Below are 15237 nucleotides of genomic sequence, written 5' to 3' on the forward strand. Positions count from 1 at the left end.
TAACACCTGTGTTCATCCTCCAAGACATGCCTTCCATGTGCTGCTCTGCTGTGCATGGGGCAAGGTTCACCTCCTTCCACAGCAGCATCCCAAAACCCTCATAAATGTACACACAAAGAATCTTAATTGTGGCCAACCAGGCAGCACCCCAGAGCCAGTAGGCATTGGCTAAGGCTAAGACAATAAGACAATCTCAACAGCAATGAATGATCCAACCCCAAAACCAACACCACAGCCGAAGCACAGAATCACACTGCATCCATGCTGAACGTAGCATTGTCTGTGTCTGAAGTCCTATGCCAAAAGCAGCAAATGGAGAACAGGCACCAAAAGGAGATGCTCTGCAATCTCTGTGGGACAAGCCTCCAAATGCCAGAGGGGATCCGGAGGCTGCAGCAGAAACAGCTTTTAGTGCAGCTGCTTGTGCAGCACCAGCTGCATTGGAGGAGAGAATGGAATTAACACCTTTGGCTGGTTTTGCCATTCATGCTGTATCGCCCTTTTGCTGTACCCTTCTGGAGAAGAAAGAAGAAAACACATCCCTGTTCAGAAAGTCAGCACAGCCTGGGGTCTGACAGCCTTGTATAGAGCTATGGGACCTCCCACCATGGGGTCAAAGAAAAAAAAGTGAGAGCATCATTAAACACCCAGCAGTGATGGCTGCATATGTATGAGGATGGGAAAATGTCTTGCTGACAAAGCAGCTGATTAGAGGCAGACTGCAGCAAGGGAGCAGCCCTGGCACCCGTCCTTCCCTGAGGGCTGCACCTTTCAGCGTTGCAGCCACCACAAGAGACACCTTTGAAGGTCCAAACTCCTGCCCCCAGTGAGTCCAGACACTTCTCTGGCTTTGCTGCCATAGTCCTGTGCACCTCCCGCTGGTCCCCCTTGCCCTTAAACACACATGAGGTGGAGGAGACAAGGGCTTGGTCAGTGCGACTTGGCTATGCTGACAGAGACTGTTAGAGGCTTATTCACAGACTTTAAGCGACCATCCATACACCAGCCTGCTTGTCTGGATGCAGCACCTCCTTACACACAAAGCCTTGACAGGACACCAGGAGGGAGCAGCATTTGGTTGTTCTTTGCTGGGGCTGGTCTCCCCAAACTCCCCAACCAGAAAGGACAAGAAGATCCACCCTGGATTGCAAGTCTGGACCTCCGTCTCTGCTTGTAGGAGTCCCTGACTACCAAAGCTCTGAATACTTAGGGAGCAAAGGGAAGATTGCAATTCTACTTTCTTCTCACACCTCTATGTTATATGGAGAAAGATGGGGCATAACTACAAATGCAGCAGACATTGCTCTCAGAGAAGCACTCCAGCCTCACGCAGCAAGTACATGTCTCCCGCAGCTTTTGCCCATAACCCAGCCTTACGCTTGCTCAAGGTTAATAATTATTCTCACCTCCCATCGAAGAGGCAACATCGTCTTCAGTTCAATACTAAAGAAAATCAATGCATGTGGAAACCTGGTCCACCGAGGGCAGCACTGCTTTGCTGCCTCTGCATCCCCCTGTGCTGACATTTGTATCAATACAATAAAAGGGGAACTCCTCCTCAATGGCTTTTGGGACCTCATAGCACCACAAACACTCATTGCTCCTGCCTGAGAGCAAGCTGAGCTGGTAGAGACAGGAATCGCCCCTGCCTCTGTCTTAACTGCAAAACAGTTTCACACCTTCAGCCCAGCCTGTTTCCTCCCTTTGTGGTATCCCATTCTTACCTGAAACACAGATAAAAACAGTTAACCCCCCAAACCTATCCCCAAACACAGTTATTTGGGCTTCTTGATCCACTGTCCCCTGGGATTCCAGCAGAACCTCTCAGCAGCTTTCACAGAGCTCCCACCACTGCTCTCCATCACATCCATGATCTGAGGTGCACCCCAAGCTGGGCTGCAGGAGGGCACAGCTCAGGCAGAGCTCCCCAGTTCCCTGGCAGCCCCAGCACACAGTGGAGAGCCTGTGCACAGACAGGGTGCATTCACACCCTCCTCCCCCGCCACCCCCAACCCAGCCATGCCATGCTAACAGCAGATCCTCCCAAGCTGTTGATGGGATGAGCCCTTTTTGACTGTCTGCCCTCTATTTAAAGATTTCTTTGAGGATTCAAGCACTACTGAGCTGCATTTAGGGAAAGGAGGTGGTTCAAAAGCTGGAAGGGTTTCCAGGTGGTAGAGTAGCGTAACAGAGCATGTGTATACCCTAGACAAAGAAATTAAATGTGTATGAAATATTGCAAAGCTGTGCTAATGCAATCCTTGCATGATTTCACACCCTATTAACTCACTCTGCACAGGACCAAAACGATAGATCATTTCTGAGACTATTTAAGACTCCGCACATATTTTAAAGTCTAATTAAAATTGAGATGTGCCAGTAACACCTTGCATGGCATGAAAGGGAATTTTCACATCCTTTGTCTTTAGCTTTATACTACTTCAAGAGACCTAACAGCCCTCTCCAAAAATCTTACTTGCTGCTAAATGAAGTTTGCAATAATTTAACCCTGGAAAGATCAGAACACCATAGGCAGACTGACGGGATGCATGCACAATACAAACCACTTGGAGCGGGGCAATATTTCAGCACCAATACCGTAGTGACAGCAAAGTTGCAGGTGGGTCCTGCCCCGCACAGCTGCACAGCTTTCAGTGCTGTTGCTGCATGTTAATGGGGCCATCCTGGTGACCTATCTTACTCAGCCCAGCACTGGTGGCACCCCAGGGAGAGCTGGCACATTTCATGGGGGGTTGCACTAGCACTAACAGCCCACTCCCAGCAGACACAGCTTCTCCTACAAGCAGGTGAGCTCAGCTTCCAGGTTGGCCCATGTGGCTTTTTTTCTCCCCCACAATTGTGGTGAATTTATCTGAGCAACCCTGGATTTTCACACCCTTACTCTGCCCATAGGTCACACTGCTGAGTGTGGAAATGACAACATTGAAGGAGGAACGGGACCGGCTGCGAGGTGCTGCTGAAGACAAGGAGACAAGTGAACGGCTCCTGCAGGCCATCAGGGACCGAGATGAGGCCATTGCCAAGTAAGTGGTATGAACAGCCAAAGCCAGGCTGGGTTAACAGTTATAGAGTGCCTTAGCAGGAAATGCCTCCAGGGTGGCTTTCTCCTACTCTCCATAAATTTCAGTAGCTGCTAAAAAGCTATGAAGTGAGTCTTGGTTTTGCTGGCATTGGGAAATGCTGCCAGGAGCTGGGGAGCAAGGCAGGAGATGCTGATTTCCAGAGCTACCCCATGGCAAGACTGGGGGCATTTAAGAGAATGCTGTGAACAATGTTTTTGCCATCTCTAGTGCTGGTATGAGTCGCAGCAAGGAGGGGAACCAAATGGAAACACTAGGTCTGTCCTGTTTGTCATATTTTTTCTTTTGCTCTTCCAGACACACAACCCTGCTTTCCTGCCTATCCCCATTACGGCCCTGCTTGGGCGTCTTCCCTCAACCATTTGTCTGGTCACTCACTCTCCTTTCCCATTCCAGGGTCTTTTTTGTATCTCCTCCACTCCTGTAATTATTTATTCTTTCAGGATTCTCCCACTGTTGTGACTTTATTTTCCCCATCCTCCTTGAAGTCCTGTGCAGTTTTGCTACCCTGTACCCCACACCGCCCCTGCCCAGCTCTGTGCTTGGGCTTGCCACACTGCCCAAACAGTCTCTCCCTCGAGGAGAGAGGCAGAAACTTTCACCTCCCTGTTGAGGATACATTTGATAATCTCTCCAATAAGCAGATGGGCCGGAACACCACCAGTCCACCTCCTTACGGAAATGCCTAACACTCATGCCCTCGGCGAGAGGAGGAGCACGAGAACATTGCACCTCTGAGGCTGTGGGGCATCAATCAGCATGAACAATCCCTTCATCTTTTTTTAAGTGACCTGATCATCCATGCTGTTCTTGCCCATATAGCTGGCTACCAAATTCCCATCGTTGTCCTCTGTAACACCTCCATCTGTTGGCAAAAATCAGGAGCATCCTGGCTGCACTGCCGGGTGCAGAGAGGTGGTTCTGACATTTCCAGTGCGCGTGGGTTGCTGGTTCTGCTGTGGCTATGGTTCTGCTGTGGCTATGGCAACACACTGCCGCTGCAATAAATCCCCCAGTAATATCCAAGCAGCAACGGGGAGCTTCACACAAAAGGCTATTTAAGGTGCTCAAACCCGCAGCCGGGAGTGGAAGGGTACAGCTTCTCCATGATGGTTAATGACCCCGCTGGGACAAAGCACTAATATTTATGGCTGACAGTCCTACAGTGGCAGGAACCCAGAGAAAGGGGGATGTGACAAGTGTGCACGGGTGAGTGGCGGGTGATTAATGAGCAGAAAGTGGCTGCAAGTGAAAGCAGACAAGAGTGTCTTGTTGCTAGAAATGAAAGCATCCCTCCACAGACTGAGCGGGCTGCTCCCAGGCAAAGAGCTGTCTGGGAGGCTCACGATATGCTTCCCACATCGCATCTCAAGGGTTACGTCATTTTTGTTGAAGCCCTCCCTCAAAAAAGCCCTAACTCTGAACAGAAAAAAAAATCACTGCCTGAGGCAGACATCTGGCATGGAAAATTTTTAGCTTGAAGCTGAAGTTTGGCAACACAGGAAGCAATAGGAAAATAGGATCCTATAATAGGAGGTGTTAAGCAACCACTACCTGGAATATAAACACAGATTCCCAAATCGCTCTTCTGCAGGAGAGCACAACGGAGCTATTAGAAGGCAATGAATTAGCTACAGTTAATAAGATGCAATTATTTCTCCTGAAAATGTTTGCAAGGAGAGATGGTTCCCAGCAAGTCAAGTTACAGTTTCCCATCACACAGCAGTTAATTGAAAACTTAAGGTTTGTGCTCACCTGTGTGCTCCCAGCATGGTGAGCAGCATTTCCCAGCTTTGGCAGATTAGGAAATTGCTCCTTCCTAGAGGATAATTCCTTTCCACTAGCCAGTAACAGCTGGAAAATCTCAGCCACTGAACCCTCAGGGCCTTTTGGGCAACTATGGCCATAGCATCACATGCCCAGTGGCCACCAAATGCCTGGAAAGAAACACAGCAGCAGTGTTCCCAGGGCCAGCACAACCCCATTGAAACTGGGAGCTTTCCTTAAAGCATAACATTTAATTCAAAGTATGTTAACAGTTTGTCATTCTCAAAAAGCATGTGCTGTGATAAACTTTCTTCATTTCTTCCTTCCTTCAGTCCAAGTCCCAGCTGAAAGCAAAATTGTACTCTTTGTTTTTTTCTTTTGTTTTATATTGCAATTTATTGATCAAGTGATCAGACATAGATCATTTGTTTTTTAGCACATACCATTTCCTTTCCCATGCATTAGTAAACAGAAGAAAAGGAAAAAACATTTATATGTAAATTCTACCTCATTTTAGATCTCCATTTTTAATGGCAGATGCTGTGCGTTAGCTAGGCACACTATATTATCTTACACAGCAGTGTATCTGAATATCTTTTTGTATTCTTCATAGTGTTCTTACCAGAAATCTGCCATTTTTATAGTAATGATGTCCATAGTTCTGTCTCGTTCTTCAGATGAGTAGATTGTCCAGAAAACAAAAGAAATTTGTTTGCTTAGGATTTGGGGACTTCCCAATGAAAGAAATTGTTGACTTCTCCTCAAGGATGTGTTTACCACTTCCTTTAAAAAAAAAAAAAAAAAAAAAAAAAAGAAAAAGTAACATGCCCCAGTTTCTCCCTTTTCCCCCAGGAAGAACGCAGTGGAGGTGGAGCTGGCCAAGTGCAAGATTGACATGATGTCCCTCAACAGCCAGCTGCTGGATGCCATCCAGCAGAAGGTGAACCTCTCGCAGCAGCTGGAGGCCTGGCAGGTGAGCAGCTCCCAGTCACTGCAGGGCAGGGTGGCACGCAGCCCAGGAGGCACCTTTGGGGGACTTTTCCCCCTTCCCTGTAGGTTTGCTGTGTTACCAGCCTGAGCATCCATAGATAAGAGTGTTTGCCTTTGCCTCTGCAGGAGCCAGTGATGCAGTGGTGCTCAGGGGGCTGAAACATAACTCTCCCCTGCTCAAAGCTTTTCAGCTGTGAGCTGTTAATTAATTATACAGGAATATCCATTTAAAATGGAGAAACAAACCGTATCTCATGGTTGCATGCAGCACAACTGACATACGCTTTACAGAGTAACTTGCTGTGGCCTGGGGAGGGAAGGTGTCTGTGGAGGAGGTGTCCCTGGGCAGGCACAACCTTGGAGATGTGTGGGCACCGCACGTCCTTGCATTTCCATAACAGAGCAGAAAGGTGGGAGGCAGAGAGCTTGTGGCAATTGTTTTGTGGTATAGCTGCACTGTTTTCATCAACTCAGAAGATCCAGCGAGACGGAGAAGCTAAAATCCCAGCTCTCCACCAAGGTAAAAAAACCCAAACCTGCACCAGTTCAGCAGCTGCCCTGGAGAAACTCTACTTGGGGACACAGGGGAAGCCCATGTAAAGGCAGAGAGCCCTCGAGAGCAAAGCTGTCTCCTCTCGGAAGCTAGCACCAAGGGAGGGCTGCTTTAATAGAAAACAGGAAAATACAAGAAAAAAGGTCCAGGCCAGTTATAGTAATTTGTTGCAGACCATGCAAGACCCCAACTCTACTAACAACCAGCCTGACCGGTAGAAACCTGTCCCGTACAACCTCGCTCCTGTTTCAACTCCACTGTGTTTTCGTTTCTCTTTTCTTTTTTTCTCTTTTATTTTTTTTTCTTTTCTTTTTTTTTCTTTTCTTTTCTTTCTCCTGCTTACAGTTTGCTTCCTCAGGGCTTTTTACTATCTGGCTCCTTTGGTTTCTGATCTAGTGGCCTTTCTCAGTTCCTGTACCAACAGCTTTAGTCGTACACCCCTCCTGCCTTTGAGGTGAGCTCCCTGCACCCTTGCCATGCACCCTCCATCCCCTTGCCTGCTCCATTTGCTGCCACCATCACCCGCATCTGTGTCCGTCCTCACTGTCATCTGGCAAGAAGGGCTAGTGGGGGGTCTCCATCACCCACCCATATTCTGTATACACACACACCATCCCAGCGCCAGGCCAGGGCACAAGAGGCAGCATCCTACACCCTGTGGTGAGGTTTTACCCCCAGGTCACCACAAAGAAAGCCAGGCTGAGGCACACAACATTAATCTTCAGTATTCAGCATATCTATATGTGGAAAACTTGAAATACAGACTGGGATTTTACTTCTCAGCCTTGTTACCTAGTAAGTGACATTCAGTGCTCTGCATAGGAACTGCCTATATCCAAGTTTTCGTTCAGTTTGGGTGGGTGGTATAAATTGAGACCTACTTACTAGTACACTCAGTATTTAGTGCTGGAGTATCCCCAGCTTAGGGTTTTAATAACAGGTGTTTGCTTTCTCACTTTACACTCTGTTGTCCACTTGCAGCAATACAGCAACCCCAACCCTGCTCCTATCAGCTCTGTGAGATGAGGATCAGGCTCACTAACACTACAGAAAGTTGACTCCAACATGAAAGTCCTAAAGTGTTATTACACGGCAGCAAAATAGTTTCCAAGCACCTAATGTCCTCAGAACAGAAGCTCAACCACAGAGGCACAAAACAAGTCAGGCAATTTATGTATTTTGGGGACTCCTTTGCAAAGCTGAATGTTTCTGATAAAAGGGGATGAGATTCTGTGCTTTAGCTGGGCATAAATGGAGGCTTTAATCTAATAAGGTTTTGCTCTTGCACACTTCTAGTCTGCACTTTACCAAGGGCCATCAACAAGATTACAGTTTTCTGTAAGCACATAATCATACAGTCTATAAAATATGCCACAAGCAAAATCCTGCACATCTGAGCCTAGCACAGGAGCAGATGTGCACTTCCCCTCCATGTCTTAGCTGACCCCCAGTGATATTCATCATTATCTGACTGGGGGCAGGAGGAGTGTTACTGGGAGTAGGAAAGGAATACGGAAGTAAAGAGGCTGCTTCTCTGAAATGAGAGCTCAGTGGCTTCCGTGCAATGACAGTGGCACCGTTAGGTTAGGAGATGCTGCAGCAGTGCCAGCAGAGCGCTGCAGCCTGCACGGCCATAGCCACCAGCCTCCAAGGTCGCCTTGGGCAGCTCCAACCTTCATCTCATGCAAGGGAGCCCAGCTCCAGCTCACAAAGAGAATACATGCTATTTGCACCTCCTTCAGCCTCATCTCTTCTGCAAAGAGCAGAAACTCCTACCTAGAATGCCCAGAGCACACCAGTACCATGTTATCCAGCTTTATGGGACTGCTTTTTTGGGCAGGACTCATACCGCTGGTGTTTGTCCTCCCTCCACATCCCCGGACACTCCTGTGCCCCTGCCCAGTGCCAAGGCAGGGACCACAGCTCTGCCCCAGCCTTCTCTGTACACCTACCCCAAATCTCCACAGCCAAGTGCTGTGTTCTCTGATTCCCGCATCAGACAGTGACCCAAACACAGTGCAGTCTCAATAGCTCAATAGTGCATACTGTATTTTTATGTGTGTATATATATAATATTTTTACATATATATATATATCTCAAAATCATATTCATCTGTTGTTATGTGGTTAACCAAGGACACAGATCTGCCATGCTGGAGCCTGGGTGCCTACCTCATTTACTAGAAGAGGTGCCTTCAAAATCCAAGTGCTACACATTTTCACATGGCAGCTTCACCTCTGGAAATCTGTTTCACCTTAATGCTGATGTTTACCTTAACCTCTTCAACTCTCCCTCTGCCTTTTCCTTTTCCAGCCCTGCTCTAAAAAGATCCAAAGCTTCCCCAGTCCATGTAGCTCTGCACCCTCTTGCTCCCCCAAGGAATGTCCCCATACTAAATTCAGGTCCAGGCCATGGCTATCAATCCTTTTTCCTGCAAAAAATGCTGCAACAAAAGATTAGCCTTCATTCAAGTTTCCAGTCCAGGCTGGCTGGTTTTATTCCACATCGAGCTACAGAGCAGCTGGGGCACCCACTGGGCAATGGCAGCACCTTCCCTTCCATCTCAGTGCTCCCCGAGTTCCAAACAAACAGCACTTCCACCCCTACAGCCCATCCAAATATATATATATATATATACATATATAAAAACATACCTTTGTTCTCACCAGATAGTGCCCTAAGCCCTAATCAGGGAGTAAATCTCTGGAGAACTGTTGATTTCTCCTGTGCGGCTACTTTGTGTACACACGTTTTCACTGAGATAAAGTTTAATATGCAATTATAGCAGAAATAATGGATCTGAAGGTTTAAAATTTGTATAATTGATAGCCAGGTTTTCAAGGAACACGTTAGCATATCATTAGCGGCAACAGAACTGACATTATTTTGGGTAGAGCAATTTCACTGTGCTGCAAACGTGGATGAAACCAAAGGATGTTTCTGGTGCCTCTGGAAAACCACAGTGCAGTTGTTCATGCCAAGCTGGCGGTCAGAGAGTCCGCACTGCTCTGTTGGCTCTAGGGGAAGGAGCAGGTCTAAGGGATGAGGGCAGTCAGTTCTCTTTAGTAAGCCTGATGCAAAACCCACATGGGGTCTGGTGGGCCCACACCTGGCCCCAGCCCCTCGGCTCCCAGCGGCACCTTCCCCAAAGAAGCCCCACTAACAGTGGCTGTGCAGACAGCTCTGTCATGCCTACCTGCCTGCTCCACACGGCAAGCACACAGATCTGCTCAGGACAGACAGCCTTACTTTTCCTGGCATTTCCTTTCAGCCGCATTTGTTCTTTCTTATTTATTTCTCCCCCTAAAGGGGACATCTGCAAGCTGCAGACAGCAGGAAAACATAGTTTAGGGGTGTCACAGAGTCCCAAGCAGGCACAATGCTCCTCTGCGAGACCACCTGAGCAATTCATCCCTCAGAATTGTGTTATTTACCTTCCTTGTTCACTAAAAAGCCTCAGGGCAGCAAGCAAGGCTGAGCCTACCGCCAGGTGGGGAGCTAGGCCTGTCCCCACTCTTGTCATCATCCCTCCTCCATCTCATCACAGCACGTTTCGCACCCATTCCAGTCGAGTCCCTGCATGAGCTCTCTTTGAGCATCAGCTGCCACTGACAACCTCTCTTCTCCCTTTGCCGTAGGATGACATGCACAGGGTCATTGACCAGCAGCTGATGGACAAACACCCGAAGGAATGGAGCCAGCTTGCTTATTCCTTCTCCAGTGGCTCCGGCGCCAAACGGAGTGCCAGACCCTCCCCCGTGTTCAGGCCGGAGCAGCAGGGGGACGAGCCCGTTGGGGCAGAAGGGAACCGTCTCTTTTCCTTTTTCAAGAAAAATTAATTTGAAAAAGAGAAACCTCTCCAACAATTCCTGCTTCAAGATGGGGAGAGGGGCAGCTGCCCAGCTTGCTGATGGACCCAATTAAGTAAAAAGAAGGGGGCAAAGGAGTTAACCCTTGAGACTCTGCACTATTTACACCGCACCTGGTCTGAACCAAATGTTTACATGAATTGGAGATTTGCAAATTAGCAATGTGATACTAATAGAAAGAAACTTTTCCTATTCTATAAATGAAGTGATAAACTTCAGGGTATATTTTAGGCGCTTTGACACAGCCTAGTTTCTGCTGTGAAGAATAATCTGATTGTCTTAAAAGCATTCTCATGCTGGAGAAGGACATAAGCAGCCCCAAGACAAAGCAGCACAGGGGATTGAGAACTGCCATCACAGTGAGCACAGGGGGAAGAAGAAAGCTGAATGGAAGAGAAGAAAGGGGAGTCACTTACACCTCCCTCCAGTTCTGGCAGCAGCTGTGATATCCTTCATCCATCTCACTGAGACTGGAGTCGCTCTGGCCCCAGCACTGCCATGTTTTGACAAGTGTCGCTTTCTCTGTGGTGGAAGTTGAGCCCTCACTGCACATCCTGCCTGGACGCCATGTCCCCTGCAGCTCTGCGTAGCTGCTTGCCTCTTGCTGGGAATCCAGGCTCCTCACAGATCAGAGCAGTTGTAAGATTGCTGATGTTGCTGTCTTCTCTAGCTCCCTCCTGTTACAGTGGTAAGAGTTGTAGAGTCTGTAGTTACACAGAATGTTAAGGATTTCTCCCCAAGAGACTGACCATCTACAAGGGATTACAAACTGGATGAAAGTTGTGGATGTTCAGTCCTGGGGCACCTACTTACCCTCCAATGGCCAAAGGTAGTTGTGGAGCTTCAGCAAGTCACACACCTTTCCACAAAGGCATGTACACCTCCCAAACAGAGTAAGAAACTTGTCATTTTAACTGGACAGGCCCGCAAGAAGCCTAACTCATAATTCACTGAAAGCCTACCTGTAATAATGTTTGTAGGTCTCTGACACTGGGTTGGCAGACTTGACCCTCAGAAAGCAGGCGGGCATCTACCTTCACTAAAGCCACAGGTGATTAGGGTGTCTACAAAGCTCTGGAAAGCCCGCAGCTTACTCTGCCCCATGCAGTAACATTAGCTACGGCCTGACAAAAAAGATGAGTATTTGTCCCTGCCTGCAGGTCATTTACTCCTCAGCCCTTCGGCAAGCAGGTAGCCAAATGTCCTTTCAATGGAAGGTGATCAGAGCCTGCTTTGCTGTAAGCATGACTTGTCAATGAGAAGGAACGTGGCTTATTTGTTGTATGCACACAGCGGTGCTGGAACTCCTGCAATACTTCAGTAGGGACCTTCCCTACACACTGAATGGGCACCTTACAGCTCTCCTCTTTACCACAGCCTGCCATCATAAACCAGCAAGGAACGCCAGCCTAAGTTCAGAGATGTCCTGCTGCTGCCATGCAGTTTTCATACATTCTCCTAGCTCACGATACCCACAGGCCCTCGGTTGTTTCCCTCTTGCTTTAAAGAGGCTACCACCTACACCGGCCCACAGCAGGTGGAGCCAAGTACACATTCAGCTCTGCCCTGCTCAGCAACTTAGGTGCTAAAACACCATCCTACAGGGAGCTGCTATCTCTGCTCACTATTTACAGTAACAAGCTTTCTGCTAGTTAGGTATCAAACACCTTCTTCTAAGAAGCAGGTAAGAGGTTGGTGGCTTGTGGGTTTATTATTATTCAACTTATCTATGGGATAGAACATCCATAATACCTCAGTACAGATACCCTTTCTGCCTACAAAGATTTGACATATTTCCTTGTTAGCATGAAACTACCACACTGGTATGAAATCATCTTGCACTAAGGTAGCTCCATGTTGCAAGGAGCAGAGTACTCTTTGGGACTGAAAATGATGGTAAAAAGTTAAGTAGTAAAACCCACTTACTTGAAAGCAATGGAACCTGGATTGCAGATCCTGCTCCAGGGAAGACTTGGGTAAAGCACCACTAATACAGCTTGATGCTTACAGGGAAAGGAATCGGGAGTCCCGCAGGCAGGGAAGGAAAATGAATCTTGACTTCTCCTTTCTAGGCAATGCTCGACTGTTGAGTATCTGCTTGTGTCCACTTGTGCAAGTGAGGTGAGGGGACCTAGTGCAGTGCCAAGCGTGCTCTCAGGATGGCAAGTTCTCATCCTCCTGTCTCCCCTGTGTCATGATTCTCAATAGGGCAGAGACACGAGACACACGCCCAGCATCTCCTGCTGTCAGGACTCAGTTACACCCATATGCATTAACATAAACTTTGGTAGCTGCAAAATTAGGTGTGGGTTCATGAATGCCAGCAACGCCTGTGAACAGTTGTCTTACACACTATCTGAAAACGATGCTCTGCTTCTTGTGGGCGAGCCATGTGAACATCTTGGTCCTCATGGACTTTTTTTCTGCTGTCAGTTGTCATTCCCAGGCCCCAACAGCTCTCTTCAAACCACATGCCCAGCAGCTGTGTGGGACTCTAACCCCCTGAGGATGTATGTATGTATGTATGTATGCAATCCTAAGGCAAGGACCTTAAGCTATCCAATGAAGATGCAGTAATGAGATGAAGAAAGGTGCCTTCTGCTATGCGTTTGCTGAGAGGAAAGTGACTCATCCAGTTGCAGGGGTAGGCAATTGAAATGCACAGCGTATCTCTTCATTTAATGAGGAACCTACCTTAAGCCCATTGCAGTTTTTTTTATTTAGTAAGTGATGTAAGAGATTGCAAGAGGAAAGTCAGCATGTTGTAAGGTGCCAGTTGGGTATGCTTTCTTAAAACTAGCCCCTTAATCCTAAAGATGTAGTTGCACTACTAAACCCAGAAATACAAGAGAATTGGGTTTAATGAACTGGACGACACACCAAAGGAGACCTCTTTCTGCTGAGCTGCTACTTAACAAGAACAGAAACTGCCTTAACATAGCAGCTAGGTTTTGTTTTCTGTCTTGAAAAACCTTATCAATGCAGTCCTTCATGTCGTCATTTGTCATGTTGTGTTTTAAACAAGGTCCTGACTACTTCACCTTGAGCTGTCATTAAAACATTCATCTCCATCCTGCCACAGCCAGGAGCCTGGAACCATCCTTGCAGTGCTGGGTTAGAAGACACTCCATTTGTGATACTTGATACTTCTAGGTCTAGGACACACGTGGCGCAAAGGAAAACATCAGCCCCAGTGAACGAGATGGAGGAAGCACATTGATCCAGCAGGTACACAGGATCCCCGAGTAGATTTAAGGAGTGGGATCAGCAGCTCTGAATACAACACTCAGCCTTGCTTTTGAGATACTGGTAAATAAAACAGTAGTGCTGCACAGCCACTGTTCAAATATTGCACAGAGAAGAGATGCCTGCTGAGATTAAGGTTACAAAGAACTTTCCCACAGTTAGGCAACAGGTGACTGACTGGGCAAACGTTTCTTATGCTAGCCTAAGGGAGAAGGGCTCAATCTCCTGCAAGGGAAGCAACTGTAAACAAGAAACAAGTAAGTGTAAACGAAAGGTCAATCACTAGCACTTTATCTTAATACAAATTTAGATCAGCAATTTGCCATTGAGATGAACGATAGATCGATTAATGACAACAGACAAATTTTGCACAGAGAAGCAAGGAGCGAGGTTATAGGCAGTGCTGCATGCACAACGACTTGATAGGTGCGTGCACTTGTCCTACTTAGAATGGTAAATTCCAGATACGCCTCTATATCAGGCAAACTCTCTACTCCCCACTTGGCTATATAAAGCAAGATCATTTTAACCAAAAAGCCAAGAAAGGAAGCGTCTGGGTGCTGCAGCAATGATTTCCTTAGTTTGAAGAGGGGAAAAGCACACAGCAGGGACAAGCAGAAAGAATGTATCTATAGATATGTACATATGCCACAGTGCTGTAATTTTTGTATGTAGCAGTAATGTAAATAAATGTATGGTTTTTATAAGATACATATTATAAAAATCTATAAAGGCATATTTTTAGTAAAAACAATGCTCTACTTCTTTTGTAAATAGTTCTCTTCAGAATAAAACAGATCATTTATACAATACAGTCTCAGGTGTCAAGTCACTGCTTATCTTGCCTAGCTGCAAAACAAGTTCACTGTCATCTTTAACACCCAACATCACCTTTGGGACTTTATTACCCCCAGAAATTCAGCTACATAAAGCACTTGCACATGTCCAGAAGAGAACGGTCCTGGAGAAAGAACATTTGAAGCATTTGTTATCTCCTGCTGCACAGGAAAATAGAAAGGCGAGCTTGTAAATCATCTCCACCTTCCAGCCATTTCTATCATTTACCGGCTTTTATACAGAGGGATATTCAATCTTTAACAAGATTAGACACAAAACACAGATGGACAACGAAATATCTCCAGCTTGTGCCAGCTGCAGTTCAGAGCATCTACACATCCTCAGGATTCCCCTCTACAGTAACAGCAGAACAGCGCAGACAGACGACAAGGCACCTTCCCCCAGCCAGTTTTCACCACGCTCCTGCAGAAGCGAGGACCTGCCTTCCATAACCTGCTTACGCATCAAGGGCAGGCAGGGGTAAGTGAATGCTAAGGGCAACAAGAACAGCGATGGCTGCATAGTTCCTATACAGAAACACATACATTAATTTCCTGGGAAAGCAAGGAGAGACTCCAGATGGCTTTTAATCAACTCAGGGTCTGACCCCTGCTGCCCTGGAGGAGAAGCTTTCAAAGCTCACTCACCACTTTTTGTTGAACAGAAGAGACAAAAGTTTATAGCAAAATCATGAGCATCTCACTTTCACACAGGAACAAGGTTACCAGTTACAGCTTACTCACTCATTCACATTTAAAACTAGAACAATAACTAAACATTTGAAAGCACTGATTATGGTTTTGCCAATACCCCCTCTCAGGAAAAAAAAAAACAACCAACATCTACATATAGCAGAAGAGTTCACCCCTGGCT

General features: G+C 47.0%; 1 protein-coding gene across 3 annotated transcripts in view; it reads left to right on the forward strand.

Moving 5' to 3' along the window:
• The window catches only part of BICDL1 (BICD family like cargo adaptor 1), a 52543-nt gene extending 37357 nt beyond the window's left edge, over window positions 1-15186 (forward strand). For 2 of the 3 annotated variants that reach the window (XM_056346079.1, XM_056346089.1), the window contains 3 exons: window positions 2914-3044; window positions 5721-5841; window positions 10051-15186. In XM_056346079.1, the coding sequence (XP_056202054.1) occupies window positions 2914-3044; window positions 5721-5841; window positions 10051-10251 (453 nt within the window). In that variant the 3' untranslated portion in view covers window positions 10252-15186. Of the gene's footprint in view, window positions 1-2913; window positions 3045-5720; window positions 5842-6756; window positions 6866-10050 lie in introns of all 3 variants that reach the window. The other variant, XR_008822984.1, reaches the window with a different exon arrangement.
• The last annotated feature ends 51 nt before the right edge of the window (window positions 15187-15237 follow it).

This window comes from Falco biarmicus, chromosome 1, assembly GCF_023638135.1.
Source record: "Falco biarmicus isolate bFalBia1 chromosome 1, bFalBia1.pri, whole genome shotgun sequence".
NCBI lineage: Eukaryota > Metazoa > Chordata > Aves > Falconiformes > Falconidae > Falco > Falco biarmicus.